The sequence below is a fragment of the Centropristis striata genome, chromosome 15, assembly GCF_030273125.1.
Source record: "Centropristis striata isolate RG_2023a ecotype Rhode Island chromosome 15, C.striata_1.0, whole genome shotgun sequence".
Lineage (NCBI taxonomy): Eukaryota > Metazoa > Chordata > Actinopteri > Perciformes > Serranidae > Centropristis > Centropristis striata.
The window spans coordinates 34,672,412-34,694,240 of NC_081531.1; the positions used below are offsets into that span (position 1 = coordinate 34,672,412).

The following is a 21,829-nucleotide window of genomic DNA, read 5'->3' on the forward strand; positions in this document are numbered from 1 at the left end:
CGACAGTTTTAAAAATGTATGTGAGGATTTATCAGCAGAATTACTCAAATGTGAGGAAAACTATTTAGTAGCTGTGGTCATTCTGTTGGTTAGTTTGTAAATGTCATTGAAAGATGTTACACAGACAAAAACAGAGCCGAGAGGAGTGAGAGAACAGGGAGACACAATGGAGACACAGGAGCGCTGTGTGTTGGTTTTAGACTGGCTCAGTCCACAGGGAGTTATAAAATCACATTTTACATCTCCTCTGAGAGTCGCAGAGCTCGTATAAATATGCTTAAATACAGTATGCTTGTTTCTGTCTGTAAGGTTTGATTATCTGCTCCATTTTACACAGCTCACAGCTGGCAGGAGAGGCCGCATTCTTGTGAGGACAGAGCCAGTCCAAACAGAATCAAATAAAATAGTCCGGCGGCTTATAGCCAAATAAAGGGGACACATCGGACAGAAGCACCACATTTTTTTCACATGCTCTCTATCACCATAGGTTTCAATTTTTGGTAGGAGCCACTTCATCAAGATTGTGGATCGGAGATGGCACCCATATAAAGTCTATGAGAACCAATCTATCACTACTATAGATATAGATACACTACTGGTCAAAAGTTTTAGAACACACCAACTTTTCCAGAATTTAATTGAAAATTATGCAGTTTAATGTCTCAGTGTACTCTGAAATTAATGCACATTTGCAACATTTAAAATTCTTTATTGAGCATGATAGTGTTTTGAAAGTAAAAAAAAGATTCAAAATCACATTTTATGTTGGACTAAAGGACTAAAAAAAGACACAAAATGACCAAAATAGACACAAAATGACTTACAAAGACATGAAAATAATTAAAAAATGGACAAGACTCCATAGAGTTAAGTTGTTAACCCATTTCTTGTTCCCTGAAAAAGGCCTACTTGTATAATTCTGAAATGTACATTATTTTACAGTTTTGGTTAAGCTTACCTTTTTTTATTTACCTCTGGCAGTTCACCACTTACCTTTGTACCCTTTAAGCTGTTCATTTGACTTGAACTGCTTGAATTTCAATAAAAAACTTGAAAAATTGGGGTGTTCTAAAACTTTTGACCGGTAGTGTATATTGGTTCTCATAGACTTTATATGGGTGCCATCTCCGATCTTGATGAAGTGGCTCCTACCAAACATTTAAACCTATGGTGATAGAGAGCATGTGGGTGTCCCCTTTATTCTTAAATCTAGTCCTAAACCGCCTGACTAAAAGCATGTATAGCTCTCAAGATAAAAGTGTGCTTTAATAGTTGAGAGAAATTATGTTTGCAGGGATGTGACTGAATTGAGGCATGTGCAGCGTTTCTGTGACCCGGCCCATTTATAAAGGCATTCAAGCAGAGTGCCGTGGTCTGCCATGCCAAGCTGGACTCGGGTCTAAAAGCATTGAATTGGAGCAATCAACATGATCAGTGTGGAGGAGGTCATCTGTAACTGGCTGTCTGCTGCACTGCAGTGCTTTAAAACATTACTCAAGAAGAATGCTCAGAAAAGATTTTATTCTGCAAAGAGAATCCAATGAAGCACAGCATGCGGGTAATAAAATATTGAATTTCAGCAGTTTCAAAGATCTGTTCAGAGGATTTAGTTCATATAACGTCTAGTGAGAGGATAATAATTTCATATCTGATGATATGTTTGATAAATATATGTATTTAATGCAACAGATCTAAAGTCAGTTTATTTTCTACATTTTTATTGTGTAATAATTTCAATGTATTGCTGCAGGGACAGACAGCAGATGTGATATTAAATTACATGTGTTTCTTTAACCCTTTATCAGGCAAATAACTATATTTGGTAGTTAGAGTCAGGTAATATTTCAAGAAAAAAGTTGCAAATTTGCTAGATCAAAGTGGCAAATCTTTAAGAAAAAAAGTCGCAGATTTAAGAGATTTAAAGTGGCAAATCTGTGCGAAAAAAGTCGCAGATTTATGAGAAAAAAGTGGGAAAAAGCAACTTTTTCCTCCCAGATTCACCACTTTAAATCTCATTTAAAGCGCATATTTTTCTTGTAGATTTGCCACTTTAATGTGGTAAACTTTTTTCTCAAAATCTTATTATTATTATTATTTTTACACATTCTGGCAGTATGTAATATCCTCTAATATTCTCTAGGGTTGAAATTTGGAATTTGCAAGTATTTCAATGAGTGCCCTATTAAGGGTTAAAGTGGTGAATCTGGGAGAAAAAAGTAGCTTTTTTCCACTTTTTGAGACTTTTTTTCTTGTAGATTTGCCACTTTAATCTAGTAAATTTGCAACTTTTTTCTCGAAATATTACCTGAAGTTACCAAATATAGTTCTTTGCCTGATAAAGGGTTAAATATCTGTGTTTACTTTGAAGCTGAAAATGAGTTTATTATGCAATAAGTGCAATAATACAAGAAATGATTCTGCCCCTGCCCTAAACCACACTGTTTAAAAAGGTTATTTTTCAGAAAAATACTATATTTCTTTTTCTACATAAAGTTCAAATGCCAATACAGATATTATGGTTACAAATGTTAACCATAAAATAAAAGTTGAAATCTGTAAATTAATATAATTGGACATCATAGATTTTTAAAAAAATAGAAAAAGAAAATACACATCATATTGATTAATGTAAAATTAAGGCAACTTTCTGTTTAGTTTTGTTTTTACATTAAAACTTCAAAAAAAAGTCAGTTACTTTTATAACAAATATTAACCATAAAATAAAAGTTGAAATCAGTAAATTAATATAATATAATTTGAAATTACAGATTTCTTAGCAGGTTTTTATTTTATTTTATTCAAGTGCTTAATTGTCTTGAATGTTAAATTACAGTGTAAAATATATAAAAAAAGTACACATCTCGAGTCACATACCTGTGTTTATTTTCTCCCTTTTTATTGTGTCATAATTTCAGCTTTTATGACTACAGGGACAGACAGCAGATGTGATATTAAACTAAAGTTGTGGTTCTTTAAATACCTGTGTTTACTTTCAAACTATAAATCATTTCTATGATGCAATAAGTGCTACAATGCAAGCAATAAATCTGTCAAAATAGAAGTTAGTTCGTAATAGAAGTTTCCCTGTTTGTCTTGCTGATGTTACATTATGATGGACATAATGAAGAAGTTTTGAGGTGATTAGCATATGCAGCAGCCCTAAAAATACCACTGTGACATGTTAAAGAAAGTCCGAATTCATCGTTCGTTTTTTGAGACTTACTGGTGAATCATCACATTAAAAGCAGCTCCATAAGCAGCGGTGGCACGATGTAATTGGCAGGCTGTGATTTGTCAAAGGTGCTCCTGAGGAGATAATTGACAGGCGTGTAGTGACTTCATCCTGAGTGACAAATATGCTTCCTTTCTTCCTCCGAACTGCAAAATGTCAGTGCAGAGGAGCCATTCTGAGCAACGCTTATTGAATTCCGGTGATTCAAAGCGAGTGATTAATAGGAGCTGTAAATATCTTTTAACAGAAGATCATACAGCTTCCTCATTATATATGTTGAGGAGCAACATGGATATTTTTCAAACAGGCGAGGATTTAAAAATGTGATTTGTTCGATTGAACGACTGAAATGCCCTAAAAAAACAACAACAAAAAACCTTTATTTCAAATATAATGTTTTTTTCAATTGACCAATAGACTTGAATATTAAATATATTAAAAATACAATTAGTGATTAGAGTGAGGAGTGGTGTTACTGTTTACACTGCAAAAAAAGAAAAGTTGGGTGAACTCAGAATTTCAAGGCAACAAACATCGATAAAATTTTAAGTTGGACAATTAAACTAAATATTTTAAGTTTTGTTTTTGAGATTGCTCAACTCTGAATTCAGATTTTTGTCAACTCAACTGTAAGTTGTACTAACTTATAATTTTACATTGTAATAACTTTTAATCCTTACTTCTGCTAACTTCTGTAATGTGCTGAATTGGTACGATTGTAACGCTGCTATGAGTTAGCATTGATACGCTAATGGCTACTCTTGTAGCTGTAACAAGCAGCGCCACTAGCATCAGTTAGCCGCTAGCATCAGTTAGCCGCTAGCTTTCGCTAATGACCGAATTTCACCGCTTTCCCGCATTTCACAACAAAGAAATAAGAGTTATCAGAACTATTGTCCCTTGTTGTGAACCCCAACTTAAAGATATAAGTAACAACAACTCACCAACTTGTTTTTGAGCAGACAACTGGCTTCCTTTGTTGTGCTAACTTACATTATTGCCCTAAATGTCAATAATTTATATTTCCAAGTTTTACCAACTTAAATCACTGTTTTAGGCCAAAAAATACAAGTTGGCTTTTTTGCAGTGTACTTGTTCTTAACTTCTTTGTTCCTCATGGTGCACTAGGCCTTGCCAGTGGTATTTTTATCATCAAAACTATCTAGACTGTGAAAGACGGCCTTCAGCACATTCTGAGTGTATCAGTTTTGGACCAAATAGTGAAGTCCACCATGTGCAGAATGTTGCATGCATGTCTGCACAGTGTGACATTTCCACGGCTCACTGTCAGCAAAGAGTCCAACAGGGAGAGAGTGAATTATTCAAACCTTTGAATGAGTTCTTTGCGTTCTGGAGGTTATAGCCTAAAGAGGTGGAGGCCTGTGTGACGTCTTTTATCATCATATCACATGATTTCTTCATGACATCACAACATAAAAATGAAGCAGCGTGTTCAATGATGATAGGCCAGGAGATAAGGTCAAATATATGTAGTATAAAAACATATAACTCTCATTTTTATCTCTTATATGTCTTATATGTTCAATGTTATGTTTTTTTCTTTTAGTTTATAAGGTTGATCCAGTAAGTCAAAGTGAAATAATAATTAACAGGTCATATACACTACTGGTCAAAAGTTTTAGAACACACCAACTTTTCCAGAATTTAATTGAAAATTATGCAGTTTAATGTCTCAGTGTACTCTGAAATGAATGCACATTTGCAACATGTAAAAGTCTTTATTGAGCATGATAGAGTTTTGAAAGTAAAAAAAAGATTCAAAATCACATTTTATGTTGGACTAAAGAACTAAAAAAAGACACAAAATGACCAAAAAAAGACACAAAATGACAAAAAACACACCTAAAGACACAAAATGACTAAAAAAAGACACAAAAAGACTTACAAAGAAATGAAAAGAATTAAAAAATTGACAAAATAGCCCAAGACTCCATAGAGTTAAGTTGTTAACCCATTTCTTGTTCCCTGAAAAAGGCCTACCGTAATTGTATAATTCTGAAATGTACATTTTTTTTCAGTTTTGGTTAAGCTTACCTTTTTTTATTTACCTCTGGCAGTTCACCACTTACCTTTGTACCCTTTCAAGCTGTTCATTTGACTTGAACTGCTTGAATTTCAATAAAAAACTGGAAAAATTGGGGTGTTCTAAAACTTTTGACCGGTAGTGTAGGTGAGGTTGTGCTGAAAAAAATGAAACCAACATGGCATGTTAAACATTTTTTTTAAAAAGTATTTAAAAAATGACCAAAATAGCCGTTTAAAGGGTTGCCAGTTAATTATGTTAATAATAGTGGGAAGGAGGAGCTTTATATTACAAAACCAAAGTGTGTTTGTGTTGATTTTTACATTAATTACAGTGGTGATGCTCAACGAGCCACACTAATATTTAGTTATTAAACTGTTCCCACTGATCACAACTGACAAATGAGTTTTAATTACATACTTGGTCATCTCCCCCCTCAACTGTGAATTGCATGCAGATAAAAATTGCATCACAGCATAACAGCTTTATAACATTTTAAAGCCAGCACATGCTTTGTTTGGCCTGTCGTCTCTGTTTCTGGATGATGGACGCACACAGAGGAACATGAATCACTCCCAGATGAACAGGAAGAATTAGAGTTGGGAACCAGTTTATTGACACAATGGATGACGGGCAGTAAAACCCCAAATCCCTCACTTGCCAGAGGAGACGACCTGTTTGTCATCTAATAGACTGTTTACTGTGTTTACACAAGTCCTTAATCAAAATTGATTTACTGAATAATTTCCTTTGTTAAGCTGTAGTGAGAGTTATGAGTGACAGCATAAGTAGTTGCACAGATTTGACAAGCATGAATCTTCATGTAACCCAGAAAAGAATCGCTGTTTTCACACTGTGGTCAGGCCTGTCAGCCGCCATTACTGTCATGTTAGGAGTGTTTACATGAACACTCAACTGAACTGAAATCCTGCATATGTCAAGAATGATTCACTTACTAGCCCGAGCCCACAATCCATTACAACTCCGCTGAATTATTTACACGGCGCGGCCGTACACCCCGCCGAGCTGACATAGTTTGTCAATTCCCTCTGATGTTTTCTTTTACTTTTACCGACCAGATGTGACTCACACAACTTCTGAACACACAATCTGGGTAAAACCAGTCACGCACACTTGATCTCTCTGTGTCAAACGTTATAAATAAACCAGAAAATACATGTGATAGTGCAAATAATTAAACAGGTAATAAATAAAACAAAACAGAGCACATTCAGATTGTTGTTGGTGCAAAATATTAATAATAAATTATCAAATTAAATTAAAATGTCATATAAATCATGTAAAATAAGGTGTCCCAGTGGCTCACGGGTAGAGCGTCGTATCTCTACCGGTGTCGACAGCAACCTATGACCTTTAACCTCAAAATATGTGTGTGTGTGTGTGTGTGTGTATGTGTGTGTGCGTGCGTGTATCTGTAACTGTTATCACATCAAAGGATGAAATGTGACAGCAGCCAGAGGTGGACAGACTGGAATTTCTGGCCTCAAACAAAAAGCATTTTTGGCAAAACCATAATACCTATCATTGATCCGATTTCACTTTGAGCGTCCTGAGTTCTTTCTGAACAGCTACATATGTTTTTTGTGAAGAAAAATGAAGAAATAGTTTTGTAAGAGCGATCTGAAAAACTGTTAAATATGCTTTTCTACAGAAATCTTCCTGCGTTTTTAATATGGGAGCCAATGAGGCTGTTGGTGCGTGTTGGTGGCGCATCTGTGCGTCCTACGCCCAAACTATAACTCTGACAGCTTGACCAGAGGATTGTGAGGGAGAAGACTAAGTTTCCTACATTTCTATGTATAAATTATTTCTGTAGAGTGGAATTTGCGACCTGGAGCGCAGTTTACAAATTTATTTTTTGACATTTTTTTTCTCTCCCTCGACAGAATAAATATATATATATATATATGTACAAATTTTTTCGCGACGTAACTCCCGAAAAACTGCCCAAAATTTGGCAAAAAAAACATATATATATATATGTACATATATATATATATATATATATATATATATATATATTTATTTTATTTTATTTTATTTATTTATTTATTTTTAAATGTTTTACTTTAATATGACAGTAAGACCATTTTTTTACAAATTATTTTCTTTAAAGTTTTACTGTTAAAAAACAGCCTTAATTTTATATTCAGCGATATGATGTCTATTTTTTGTATTTGTATTTTTTTTTACATAGAATTCACTGTAATTCAAGACCATTAAGCAATTGAATAATCCCATACAAAAAATCCCATTAATGATGTCCCATTATATTAATTTACAATTTCAATTTAATGGTTATTATTTGTAATAAAAGCATTTTACTCTTTTAAAACACTGTAAAGTAAAAGAGTATTTTTCTGTAAAATAACACTTTTTTTTGTTTTTACAGTGCATTTTTTTGTTTGTCTGAACTCGTTGTGCCCTGATCACAATCAGCCCCAAACATATAAGAGTTTCAGCCCAAAGTTTCCTCTGAGGCTCTTCTCCAGGTCACGTTAGCCCAGTTTCCTGCGGCTCCTCTGTTCTTCTTCTTCTCTCTGTTGTAGACAGCTGTGTACTCCAGCTCCCCGGTGACCAGCGATCAGCCTCTCGCTGGCCATTTTTAGCAGCGTACTGAGTGTCAGAGCAGAGCTGTGCTGTGCATGTCTGCAGCCGCTCCAGCTGGCAGCTGACTGGGTCACAGAGGTGAAGCCGTCACTCTCCGAGTACGCAGGTCAAATGTGTCGAAGACAGCGCCCGTAAACAACAAACACAAACTATTAGAAGTTGGATTTGAGCATCATGTTCCCATAGACCAGGGATGGGCAACTTAAATGCTGCAGGGGGCCACAATTTTACCACAGGGCCACATATAGGAGCGTGCACTTAACCAGATATGATGAAACTGCTATTTTAAATATGTTTACAGTGCAGTAACTTAACATATTTCATGCTCAAATGCATGAATAACAGTATAAATAGGAATACAAAAGGTTTAAAGCAAATAAAAATAACCACTTACTGTGATTTCTTATTTTTTTCAGTGCAAGAACAGCAGACCAACTAATTGCAAGAAGTAATTTTGTGCATTTTTACACTGTACTTTTAAGTATTTTTATTTATATTCTTTTTTCATGCTCAAAAGCATGTAGTTGTACTGAGGGCCACTTCAAGTGAGGGTGCGGGCCGTATGAGGCCCCCGGGCCTCCAGTTGCCCATCCCTGCCATAGACATTTACTCTACTACTACACTTAAATACAATTTTGAGCTATTTGTACTTGTAACTTCATACTTTTACGACATTTAAGAGGCAAGTATTGTACTTTTTACTCCACTACATTTAGTTACCAGCTTTAGTTAATTTTCAGGTGAAGATTTAACACAAAAACATGATGAATTTAAAATTATAATGCATTTTTTATAAATTAAATTAACAATCTGTCAGCTGCTTTTACAAAAAAAAGTCAAAAGAGACTAACTTAGTAAACAATGATTTAAAAACACAAACTACCTCAAATTAATACATCAAAATGCCAAAATACGGATTGCAGTAGTAGTTTTATCAGTAGTGTCATCAAACTGCACATTATAATTTTACAAATCTAAATGTTGCATGAGAGCTGCAGTCAAATCAAATAAACTTTAAATATATAAATAGAAATTGGACCATGATGGTTGTGACTCCAGCTGCGACCTGCTGGTACGAACACAACCTGAGGAGGAGGAGGAGGAGGAGCAGGTCACTCCTGTCTGTTAATATTGATACCAAACACGAGGAGCATTTTGCTTCTGCTGAGCTGCCAGATTGTCAGACTTCAGGCTGCTGGCACAAAGCCCGCTACCTCTGCTAAATGTCTTTTTTAAAGGGACTCCACTCTGAGCTGCAGGATGCAGAAACCTGTCAGTGCACTGAACCTTCATGTGCTGAAATCTTGAAGCAAGTGCAACAGTTATTTTCTTTAAGGCAGGAGTTCTCAACCTTTTTGAGTCGCGACCCCCAATTTAACATGAATGTTGTCCCTGACCCCCGCTCACTGAGCACAATCTCACACGCACAGTTCAGATCACGCAAAAAAGAAACAAAATGACCAGAAAAGACACAAAATGACCAAAAAAGACACAAAATGACCAGAAAAGACAGAAAATGACCAAAAAAGGAAACAAAATGACCAAAAAGACACAAATTGATCAAAAAAAAGACACAAAATGACCAAAAAAAGACACATTAACTCATGAACACTTTATCACAGTGGAGACAGAGCTGACTTCCTAAATGATTCTGCGACCCCCAGAAATCATTTCGCGACCCCAATTGGGGTCCCGACCCCAAGGTTGAGAATAGCTGCTTTAAGGTACCAGTTGTGCAGATGTGAACACACTGTAAAACCAACTTGTTGTTTCAACTAAAACATTTGATTGTCCATGCTGCGAAAGAATTTTATGTTAAGACAACAAAGACAATGGAGTTAACTCAAATTAATCTTGCTATTTGACTCAGTATTTTAAGTTAAAATGACTTTTTGCACAAATCTTAGTTGTATTGAAAAGGAAAAATGAATTATAATAAAAAACAAGCAGCATTGGGTTTTACAGTGCACAGTTCCATCCAAACTACAATTGAGGGTCTGCAACGGTTTCCAGATCTGCACTCCAGTCCAGTTGGTGGCAGTGTTTTCATCTTTCTCAAGTGTTTGCATGATCTAAACACAACCAAGTGGCAACGGCTAGAAGCTGGCTCCAACTTTACAGCAAAATGAATCACAGCCAGGAAAATACATGTATGTTTTATGATGATAAAATGCAGGTTAACCCTTTATCAGGCGAAGAACTATATTTGGTAACTTCAGTGGATATCAAAATAGGGTTGAGGAAAAAAGTTGCAAATTTACTAGATTAAAGTGGCAAATCTAGAAGAAAAGAAGTCGCAGATTTAAGAGATTTAAAGTGGCAAATCTGCGTGGAAAAAAGTCGCAGATTTACGAGAAAGAAGTGGGAAAAAGCAACTTTTTTTCTCGCGCGACTTTTTTCGCGCAGATTTGCCACTTTAGATTTGTATCAAAGGTCATGTATTGATGTAATATTCTGGAGGGTTTCTGACATTTTTATCCATTCCCGAATTTTAAAAAATCTTGTTAATTTCTCCCCTCATGACAATTTGATTTATATTAAATCGTAAATGTATGCATAATTAAAGGGTGTGGCTGCTTTTATGGCTGCGATTATCTGGGAGTTAGGAATCAGTTGCTTCATCAGAAACATACGGCCATATTTTATACAATCTATGTGTAAAACAAGCCACTATTTTGGTATTGCCATTTCCTGAATACACCATTAACTGGACTGGAGTGTAAAACAACTGGAGCACTTGCTATGAGTTGACTTTTTTTGGCTGCACATAGTTTACAACAATTAAGTCGTGCAGAGCAAACAGAACCTTTGCAATCATGTGAACATGGAAATCATAAAACTTGCTTTAAAGGAGCAGTTTGACATTTTGGAAATGAGTTGAATGCTCCTGGTTGCTGTGGGGTGCATGAGCAGATCATTACCACTCTCCTCTGGCAGAATGGTTTCAATCTACTCATGTGAGTATTTCCAAAAAAGGACAACTTCTCCTTTAACGTAAAAACCCACTGTGAATGTTTTTGCTTGTTGTTTCTGATGTTTTATGAAGCGCATAACTAAAACTGTTTCTGTCTTCTCTCTGTGTCCTTGAATGCAGCGCTCCAAAATAGCAGTTTATGAGAAAATGTGGTCATACATGAAATCAGCTGAACCCTCAGTTTTTGCCAAGACAACACCAGACGGGGTTGCCAGGGTACGAAAGTCGAAGGGCAAGTTCGCCTTTCTACTCGAATCCACAATGAACGAGTACATAGAGCAGCGGAAACCTTGTGACACCATGAAAGTGGGCGGCAACCTCGACTCTAAGGGCTATGGTGTGGCCACACCTAAAGGCTCTGCATTAAGGTGGGTGGGATATTATAACAATATCCTCCATGTTGTTATAGTATTCCACCTACCCTGATGTTTCCTTTTGCCATTCTCTTCTTCCTCACTCCTTAATCCCCCCCCCCCCTCCTCCTCCTCCAGTGCATCAATGAGTGAAAATATTTGAATCGACACATTTAGCCATTTTCTGTTCTGTCGATATATCTGGTTTTTGTGTCTCTGTTTCCTCTTCCTCTAAGGTTAATGGTATATTAGTCACACTCAGTAACTCCATCTGAATGTCGATGTGTCACCTTCCCCCTTTGTTCCTTTCGCCCTTCACCCTCTTCCTCCCTCCTGGTTTCTGTGGTGCCCTTTTTTTTGCATTGCTTCTAATTCAACATATTTGCTAGTTACAATGCTGGTCTGTCAGTTGTGATGAATGTTTAAGCTGCATGCTGGATGTTCTTATTTCTAATTCAACAATGACAGAATGTCCCCATCCCGCACACTTCAGTTACAAGCAATGTAACCCTCCATGCCACCTCTCTAATATTTAACATTTTCTTTGCTGTAAAAATGCTTCTTACCCTTCCACACCAGTGAAATTCTTTACCAATTTGTCCCTTCCGTGCTCCCCTTATATGAACCATTGATATTTATCACTATTTTTTACTAATATTCTATATTAGATTTCTCACGGACCTGTTCATTTTCTTACAAGTTATGTTTTATCGTTTCAAGAAATGCTGTTAACCTGGCAGTGTTAAAACTGAATGAGCAAGGCCTCTTGGACAAATTGAAAAACAAATGGTGGTACGACAAGGGAGAGTGCGGCAGCGGGGGAGGTGACTCTAAGGTCAGCCTCAATGTCACCAAAGTCGGGTATCCTAGAAGAGAGTAATCGGCAAGGCTGTCCTCACTGACTCTAGTCTGTTGGGCTCAAATATCTGTTAAATATAAAGATAATTAACATCTTAATCATGCAACTGTGATCAACTGGGAACCCTTTACTTGGCTAATAGAGGAGGAAAAAGCCCAATATTTTAAAAATAAAGCAAAGTGCAGACGTAGGACAGAGGATCAGATTATTATTATTATTCAACGCTTGTGTCAGAGTAGTTTTGTATATTTTTTTGGCTTGTAGTTAAGAAAGACAGAAATGTTCCGCTCTGTTTTTTATATCTACAGGCCAACAGCAGTGAGAAAGAGCCAGAAAGATTTAAAGCAAAAAGATGTAATTATTCCACCTCCAAGTCAAATAATATATGCACTCTCCATCCAATCTGCCGCCTGGGCGGTAGGGCAGGCACGGGGAACAGCGTTGTCTTGAGGGGACTAAGCATCGCAGGCAAACGTGAGAATTCTAATGACAGAGTGAAAACTAACGGTCCAAACTTTTTTGTCCAACATCCTTCTCATCGAAATCCAGCGCAAGACTGACAGAAACCCTTTGGTTGGTCTTGAGCCCAAGGCCAGTCAAAGTCTATCCATGGCCACCCTGACCTGGTAAACCCTGCAGTAGTAGAGTGTAAGATGACCAGGGGCCCCATTTGTACAAGAGGATTTGATTTGAATCTCGCATTTATATCAAATCTTTTTTTTTTGTTCATATTGAGCATGAAGCTGATGAGTGAAGATGCTCTGAGAGGTGAGACTATACTGCAACTTTTGCTCCCTGTGGCCACAAGTGGCAACTACAGGACAATCTGCTGCAAAACTTCAATAAAAGTTTATCTTTGATATGCCAAAAATACAGGGCAACAGTTATAATATACACTACTGGTCAAAAGTTTTAGAACAAACCAACTTTTACAGAATTTAATTGAAAATTATGCAGTTTAGTGTCTCAGTGTACTCTGAAATTAATGCACATTTGCAACATCTAAAATTCTTTATTGAGCATGATAGTGTTTTGAAAGTAAAAAAAAAATTCAAAATCACATTTTATGTTGGACTAAAGGACTAAAAAAAGACACAAAATGACAAAAAAGACACAAAATGACTAAAAAAAGACACAAAATGACCAAAAAAATACACAAAATGACAAAAAATACACAAAATGACCAAAAAAGACACAAAATGACAAAAAAAAGACACAAAATGACTAAAAAAAGACACAAAATGACTAATAAAGACACAAAATGACTAAAGTAGTAAAACTACAATTTAATTGTAGTAAAAACTACAATTTTGACATATTTTAAGAGCTGAGTTTGAGCTTCCAAATTTCAAAAACAACAACAAAAAAAACATTTATGCCATATTAATACAGCCAAATTGACTGAAAAAGGAAACGATGATTGTTGTCATCATTGTTGCAGAAAAACAGGGCTGAGATTTACGAACATAACTTTTAATTTTTAAGAAGTTGCATAGTCTCACTTTAAATATTTTAAAATAAAAAAAAAATAGTGATGCATAGAAAAAGGGGTAATTATCCCACAGCTTGTGGTGCACTTTGCACATAACACATCATAGAGCAGTGCACTTCACTCAGCTCTGCACAAGAGCTGGGACCTTTTTCTTTCCAATGAGGATTTTTTTTTTTTTTCTCAATCAAATCTGTTGTACAAGCTTTCTATAAATGAGGCCCCTGATGTTTTGTTCCAGACGCCAGGCACAGTGACAGCCCTCAGCTGTGGATCCATCTCTGCCTCTGCTCTTCAGCTTGCCTCATGACCACAGTACACTCGGCATATTGCGAGAGAAGAGACGAGGCAAACTTTGCTGTTATTGACTCTCAGTCATCCATTCCTGGGTGAGCGGGACATGGATACTAGCGGCGGGATAACACAAAGACGCCGTCTCCTCTCGCTGGCAATGTGCCTCGACCCCTTTAGTCAGAGAGAGCAGATGATCAACACTATCACTGTCTGACTGCCACATTCCCAAGTCCTTATTTCACTTTCAGAAAGGCATGTGAGGGTAATTTAACAATGAGATGTAAATATATTGTATGTAACTACCACTGAGGAAATAACGTAGCATTCAATCATTGGGCTTCACATTTATTTAACTTAAATCAAACAAAACTCACACATCTACAACTGTTACTTTCATTAATCCTTGTGGGTAATTTCTGTTCAAACTGCGTGATGTTTATGTAATTTTACATCACACAGAATGTGATTTATGTTCTTAACTTGAGAGTCATCATGGTGCATGTTTTGTTTTTCTCATGTGAATTATTTTGTGTTGTCGTTTTTGGAAGCTGTTTTCTTGTTTTGCAGACAGACTGAAGGGTGAAAGTCTGATAGATCAGAAGGAGTGGGAACAATCAAAGAAATGCCGGTACAATGTGTCAAATCCAAACACAATAATTAGTATAATAATAATTATTATTATTATATAATAACTATATCTTTGTACAACAGCCCCAAAAGATTACTATCACTGCTCTGACATAGCATCAGCAACTACGTGAACATTATTAATTATTAATCTTCACAAATGTAAGATTTATAGCACGAGCTGTTGCATTGCATTGCAGTAGATTGCATGGGTTTTTTAATCTATTTATTGATTTTGCAACAGTAAAAAAGGTAAGAATACATTAAATGCAATGCACCAGGCAGTGCACTTTCTTAACAATTTAACAATTGAAAAAAAAAACCAATAGGACATTTAAATATAATAATTAAAATAGTAGAAATATATCAATAATAATAATAATAATAATAATTACTGTCCACCCTATGTCCTTTATTAGAGGGTTGGATTCATAAATTGTGATGAACAGCCAGCCTGAGAACAGAAGAAGTCTAATGCAGTGAAATCATGTTTTATATAGTTTTAATTAAAATTATTTTTTTAATTTACTCAGTAGTGTTAAAGCATTTCACCAGGGAGTTTTAATCATCCATAAAATTAAGATAAGATATCTTCATCTTGGAGAAAATCATGCTACAACAAAACAAAACTCTAAATATCTACTAATTTAAAAACAGCATGATTGAACATTTAATGGAGTTGATAATAAATTAGAAGAAATAAATACAGTGAAGAATAAAATAGAATTATATAAATAAACCAGATGTAATTACAGTATAGTTTGAAGCATTTACAGTCAATTAAAACAATATATGATATAGGCCAAGTTTAAAGTCTTTAAGCAAGGTGTAATGTTGAATTTAGAAGGTAAATCTTTAATAACTAAATGTAGTTTAGGGTATTTAGGGTATTTTAATCAACATTAAACAGATGTACATAAACATATAAACATTTACACACATACAGTATATAAAGCCCTATACATATACATGCATCTGCCCCGTCTAAGTCAGTAGTTCTCAACCTTTTTGAGTCGTGACCCCTAATTTAACATGCATGTTGTCCGTGACCCCCGCTCACTGAACACAATCTCACACGCACAGTTCAGATCACCCAAAAAAGAAACAAAATGACCAAAATTGACCACAAAATGATAAAAAAAGATAAAAATGAGCAAAAAAGACACAAAATGACCAAAAAGACACAAAATGACCAGAAAAGACACAAAATGACCCAAAAAAAAGACACAAAATTAAAAAAAAGACACAAAATGACCAAAAAAGACCAAAATTGACCACAAAATGATCAAAAAAGACACAAAATGACCAAAAAAGACACAATTTTTTTTTTTTAAAGACACAAAATGACCAAAAAAGACACAAAATGACCAAAAAAGACCAAAATTGACAACAAAATGACCAAAAAAAGACACAAAATGACCAGAAAAGACACAATTTTTTTTTTAAAAGACACAAAATGACCAAAAAAAGACACAAAATGACCCAAAAAAAGACACAATTTTTTTTTTAAAAAAAAGACACAAATTGACCACAAAATGACCAAAAAAGACACAAAATGTCCAAAAAAAGGAAACAAAATGACCAAAAAATACATTAAGTGACCAAAAAGACTAAAACACATGAACACTTTAACACAGTGGAGACAGAGCTGACTTCCAAAATGATTTGGCGACCCCATTTCTAATAAGATAGAAATAAGAACCAGTTAACTTAATATTCACTACGCATTTCTTTATATCATTTTGGTTCGAAAAAAAAAGGGAGTAGATACGAGGAGATATGTGAGTGTTTCTTCAGTGCATTATTTAAAAGTGCATGGCCACCACCTGGTGGTGTGTCTGAGCTCTTTATCTGATGACCAGCAGGAAGAATTTAGACATTTTCTCTGACTAGGGAGGTCAAAGGTCAGGGTCAGCTATTCACTCAGTCACAGAAAGACAAAAAGTCATTAGAATCTCGTCAATAATGAACTTTTTAAAAAGTGCTTTTATTGTGTTGAGTAGAGTAACCTTCATACAAAATAATAATTTAGTAATTAATTTAATTGTAATTTAATTTTAGAAAGTGCTTTTATTGTGTTGAATACAATAACCTTTAAACAAAATAATAATTTAATAAATGTTTTTTTAATGTAAAAGTGCTTTTATTGTGTTTAATACAGTAATCTTTAAACAAAATAATAATTTAATAAATTATTTAATTGTAATTTAATTTTAGAAAGTGCTTTTATTGTGTTGAATACAATAACCTTTAAACAAAAATAATAATTTAATAAATTATTTTTTTTAAAATGTAAAAGTGCTTTTATTGAGTTGAATACAGTAATCTTTAAACAAAATAATAATTTAATTAAAAAGATTTTAAGTGCTTTTATAATGTTTACTACAGTACCCTTTATACAAAATAATAATTTAATAAATAATTTAATTGTAATTTGATTTTAGAAAATGCTTTTATTGTGTTGAATACAGTAATCTTTAAACAAAATAATAATTTAATTAAAAAGATTCTAAGTGCTTTTAAAATGTTTACTACAGTGCCCTTTATACAAAATAATAATTGAATAAATTATTTAATTGTAATTTAATTTTAGAAAGTGCTTTTATTGTGTTGAATACAATAACCTTTAAACAAAATAATAATTTAATAAATAATTTTTTAAAAATGTAAAAGTGCTTTTATTGTGTTGAATACAGTAACCTTTAAACAAAATAATAATTTAATTAAAAAGATTTAAGTGCTTTTATAATGTTTACTACAGTACCCTTTATACAAAAATAATAATTTAATAAATAATAATAATTAATTATAATATATAATATAATTGTAATTTAATTTAATTGTGTTTAATTGTTGATGTAGCTAGGGGAAAATTATTTTCTTTTTTTTTTCTTCTTTTTTTTTGTGCAAATCATCTTTATAGCGTCTCTAAAAGCATCTAAGTTTACATCCAAAAGGTGTGACTGTCCAAATATTATAATTACAAATGACTATATGTAGATCTTTGCTGCATCTAGCTTGATTCATAGAGCAACAAGCATTTAGTTCATTTTCAAATCTCTCTGCTCCTCCAAGAAAAACAGAAAAAGCAGCAGCAACTAATGAGGCTGCATCAGAGGAATTATAGTCTCTTTTTATCATTGCATTTAAATAATAAATACATTCTTATTAACTTTGCCTTTCAAAGAGCTCTGACTGGAGAACAGGACTACAGACCGTTCACGTAACATCATGCATGACTTATTAATGTTTTTCTTTCATTATTTCTGTATAAATAATCAGAACTCAAGAACACAGTGGTGAATACAATATATTTGATGATGTTGGATTACAAACACTGATCTTATTTCTGAAAGGATAATAAGCCTGGGAATCTATCAGTCAAGGAAAATGAACATAATGTCTTGCAAAAAAGAAAAAAAAACCTCATCAGGGGTTTTGTTCTTAAAACAAAGTGTCTTTTTGTGACCTGATCTGGCTGATAACTATGTTTCTCTTTCTGTGTGGTTTTGTGAGACATTAGCCTCTAATAGCTGTTAATGAAATTGGACTCCTGTGTTTTGTCTGTTAGTCAAGAAAGGGTTCCTGTTAGATCCACCTTGCTAAACATAAAAAAAAAAAGGGCTGCCCATAGCGAAAAAGTGCCCTCAGCGATTTACTGCCTCTGTTTTCCTTCATTCTGTGAAAGCTACGCAGCAGCTGCTTTATTCTGCAACTTCAAATCTTCTCTTCTTGTGATCAGTGTGTGCCGATTACTCAAAGCGATATAGGTGGGGTCTGGCATGCTAGGGTAGTCATGGATTATGAAAAAGGTCATATATTTACATATATATACGTATATATATACTGTAGTGTTGCTTGCTATCTGTGATGTGTTGGCCAGGACCCTACTCTATCGCTTTGCACAGTATAAAGTAGTTTAAAAAAAAGTTTAATAACATAAAATAACATAATAAAATGTTATTTATGTTATTTCCCACGTGAAGAACTCCTGTAAACCTTGCAGTATTGAAACTCAGTGAACAAGGCATCTTAGACAAGCTGAAAAACAAATGGTGGTACGATAAGGGTGAATGTGGAACCAAGGACTCTGGAAGTAAGGTCAGTCGCTGCAGGTCTTTTTACACTGATTGAAAAATGCATTTTGACCTAACTGTTCATATGCAAACATCCAAAGCATACATCCTCCCAGACACATTAATCAGGACATGATATGTATCTGAATACTTGCAGAATAACATTCAGCACATAGTCTTGATGGACAATTTAAGTAAAATTGCAGCATGATTACACACACTTTTTTTTAATTCATACCATAAAATTTTTTGAAACCATAGAATTGAAACCATTATACTGCTATTTTGTCATCCAAACCTTTATTGAAATTTAGTTTATCGTTGATGTTAATCATTTGTATGCTAACTGCATTACGACGGGCTCTTTTTCCCCCAAAAGGCATCCTTATTCTGACAAAGTCCAAACTGACCTTTAAATACCATCTGAGCCCAAAGTGGTCAAGTCGTATTTAATAGTCACGTCTCATACATGGAGTGTCAGAGGAAGGAACTTTTTTTTTCCAGTGCAAAGCCGTTTATAACAGACTTTTTAGATATTAAAATGAAAAAAAAAAGAAAATTTGCCGTCTTTAGGGCTGCAAAATATCACCATATAAATGGTAAAACAAACATAAATTAATTTCAATATCACTGTTTGGCTTTTAATAGCAGCAAAATGGTTCAATTCCCCCTCCACAGCTTGCCACTTTGATTGTACAAATGCAGTGTGTTGAAGTTGAGCAGCTACTGTATGATAGAGAAATCAAGGGTTTAATGTGTAGACCTGTACGACCACGACCGCCTTCCTCTAGACGAGCTCTCCTAAAGAGACCTTTAAACCTTTACAGCAGCATAGATAGCAGCTCTGTCTACATTCACCTTCCCAGAGTAGAAATAACTGAAGAGGAGGAGTTAGACTCTTTATGTCACTTTACAGGCTAAATTAAGCATCTTATATCTCAGAGGGTTTTTGTAGATACAATTAGCAGCCTCCTCTGAGTCAGTGTGTAGTCATAGAGCAGCAGCATGTACATTGTGTTATTTGAGGTCAGCCTCACAGTGCCACTTTAAAAAAGTCTTAACGGTGGTCTCTACCTCCCCCAGGACAAGACAAGTGCACTAAGCCTGAGCAACGTGGCAGGAGTCTTCTATATTCTGGTGGGTGGGCTGGGCCTGGCTATGACCGTGGCTTTGATAGAGTTCTGCTATAAGTCACGGCAAGAAACCAAAAGACTGAAGCTGGCAAAGAATGCCCAAAACTTTAAGCCGGCCCCTCCAGCAAACACCCAGAATTTTGCCACATACCGTGAAGGCTACAACGTGTACGGGACAGAGAGCGTAAAGATCTAGAGGGTAGGTGCTTTTATTGTTGCTTCCATGGCTGTCAGTGTGACAGAAATACATCATGTTTTATTAAGTTCATTTATAGTTTCTGCATCTCGAGCTGTTCAAGGACTGTTGGAAAGTTCAAACTCATGATGACAGTTTTTACAGTTTCTTTCTACGGTAAATGGTGTATTTTTGGTGTTTCGGAGGGCCATTTGGGGACTTTTTTTCCAACATGCTATACTATGATGATAGTATATGATGTACTAAATATAGTTCTTTGCCTGATAAAGGGTTAAATATACACTACTGGTCAAAAGTTTTAGAACACTCCAACTTTTCCAGAATTTTATTGAAAAAGATGCCGTTTAATGTCTCAGTGTACTCTGAAATTAATGCATGTAACAAATAAACAATTGAAGTTAAAAAATAAATCATAGAATCAGTTTAGAAAGGAAAATGTATTCTAAACTGTTGACTCATCGAAGTCACACTCGTGGCATTCTTTCTACAATGGAAATCAAATATTCTTCAGAAAGTTCTCCCCAACTCTGTTGCAGAAGTTCCCTTAAATGTTGAGCAACTTGTAGGTTGTAAGTGGTCAAGAAAAGTTGGGACACCTGTAGGAATTGGTAGCAACTTAGCAACTTTCCAGGCTTGATCAACCTCCGTTGCTGCAGAACTGCTTTAAGTTTTAACCCATTTCTTGTTCCCTGAAAAAGGCCTACTTGTATAATTCTGAAATGTACATTATTTTTCAGTTTTGGTTAAGCTTACCTTTTTTTATTTACCTCTGGCAGTTCACCACTTACCTTTGTACCCTTTCAAGCTGTTAATTTGACGTGAACTGCTTGAATTTCAATAAAGAATTTAAAAATTGTGGTGTTCTAAAACTTTTGACCGGTAGTGTATATAGATAGAAAAAGTCATAGTATAGTATAGAAGTTGTCAAATTTTAAAAATACCTAAAAATGGGTCAATTATAGTCTGCTGATATATATTAGAGCATAATATGACAGAAAAACACCATATTATGGGATATCCAAAAATTACCTCCTCAAAAATGTTTTATTATATATTTTCTGTGACTGATTGAAATTATATCCCAAACTAAAAAACCTGATTTCAGATATAGCAGACTGCATTATTTTTGGTTAAATATATACAAAACAAATGACATGTGAAAAATAAGTTTGACATCAGTATGGAAAACACCAAGACACAACAATAAGTAAACGTTAACCCATAAGGACCCAGACCCAGTTATCCTTAAAGGAGAATTATGGGGGATATACCACAGAACAAGTGGACCACATAGAACACATTTATGATGTTAAAAAAAAATTCTACCCCTAAATGTCAAAGATCTGTGATGTGACATAAACGTTACAATGATGGTATTTATCTTATATTTCTCATTTTAAAATTATACAAAACTAGACACATTTTCTGCTTACAGAAACACAAATTTGCCTTTTTCTTTGCATCTCCACAACATTCATCAAAAATGTGACATTAATAATGCTGTTTAACAACAAATTTGTTTTTAAGTAACAAAATAATAATACAATAATAATAAATCAAATCTCCATAACACATATCAAAATTGTGACTTTAATTTGTTCAAGAAATATGGTCAAAATAAGTTAAATGCAATACAGGACATCTTATTAACGGATTAGAATTGTTAAATGAGTTTAAACTTAGCCTCGTAACAAAAAATAAAGCTTTTTGAAATTAGCTACTTTTTCACATTTCTGTTTCCAGTCACAGCTACATTTTGGAGAAGTCACTTCCTGTTATAGTCACATGACCACCACACCAGGGTGTTGAGTATACATCACTTAGGGATTTAATGAGTTAATGTGAAGCAAAAGCTGAATATGAGAGATTGTAGAAGATTTAAAGTATTTGTTACACAGGTGTCACCATGGGTTCTTATGGG

At 34.6% G+C, this 21,829-nt stretch overlaps 1 protein-coding gene across 4 annotated transcripts in view; it reads left to right on the plus strand.

Moving 5' to 3' along the window:
- Positions 1–21,829, plus strand: part of gria3a (glutamate receptor, ionotropic, AMPA 3a) — a 118,995-nt gene that overhangs the window by 95,590 nt on the left and 1,576 nt on the right. Inside the window, exons 13-16 of one of the 4 annotated variants that reach the window (XR_009395686.1) lie at positions 11,002–11,249; positions 11,955–12,069; positions 18,490–18,604; positions 19,663–19,796. Coding sequence is in view for 3 of the 4 variants with exons in the window: in XM_059351127.1 (XP_059207110.1) it covers positions 11,002–11,249; positions 11,955–12,069; positions 19,663–19,908 (609 nt within the window). In the remaining variant the exon portion in view is untranslated. Of the gene's footprint in view, positions 1–11,001; positions 11,250–11,954; positions 12,070–18,489; positions 19,547–19,662; positions 19,912–21,829 lie in introns of those variants that run through there. The other 3 variants (XM_059351127.1, XM_059351126.1, XM_059351128.1) reach the window with 3 other exon arrangements.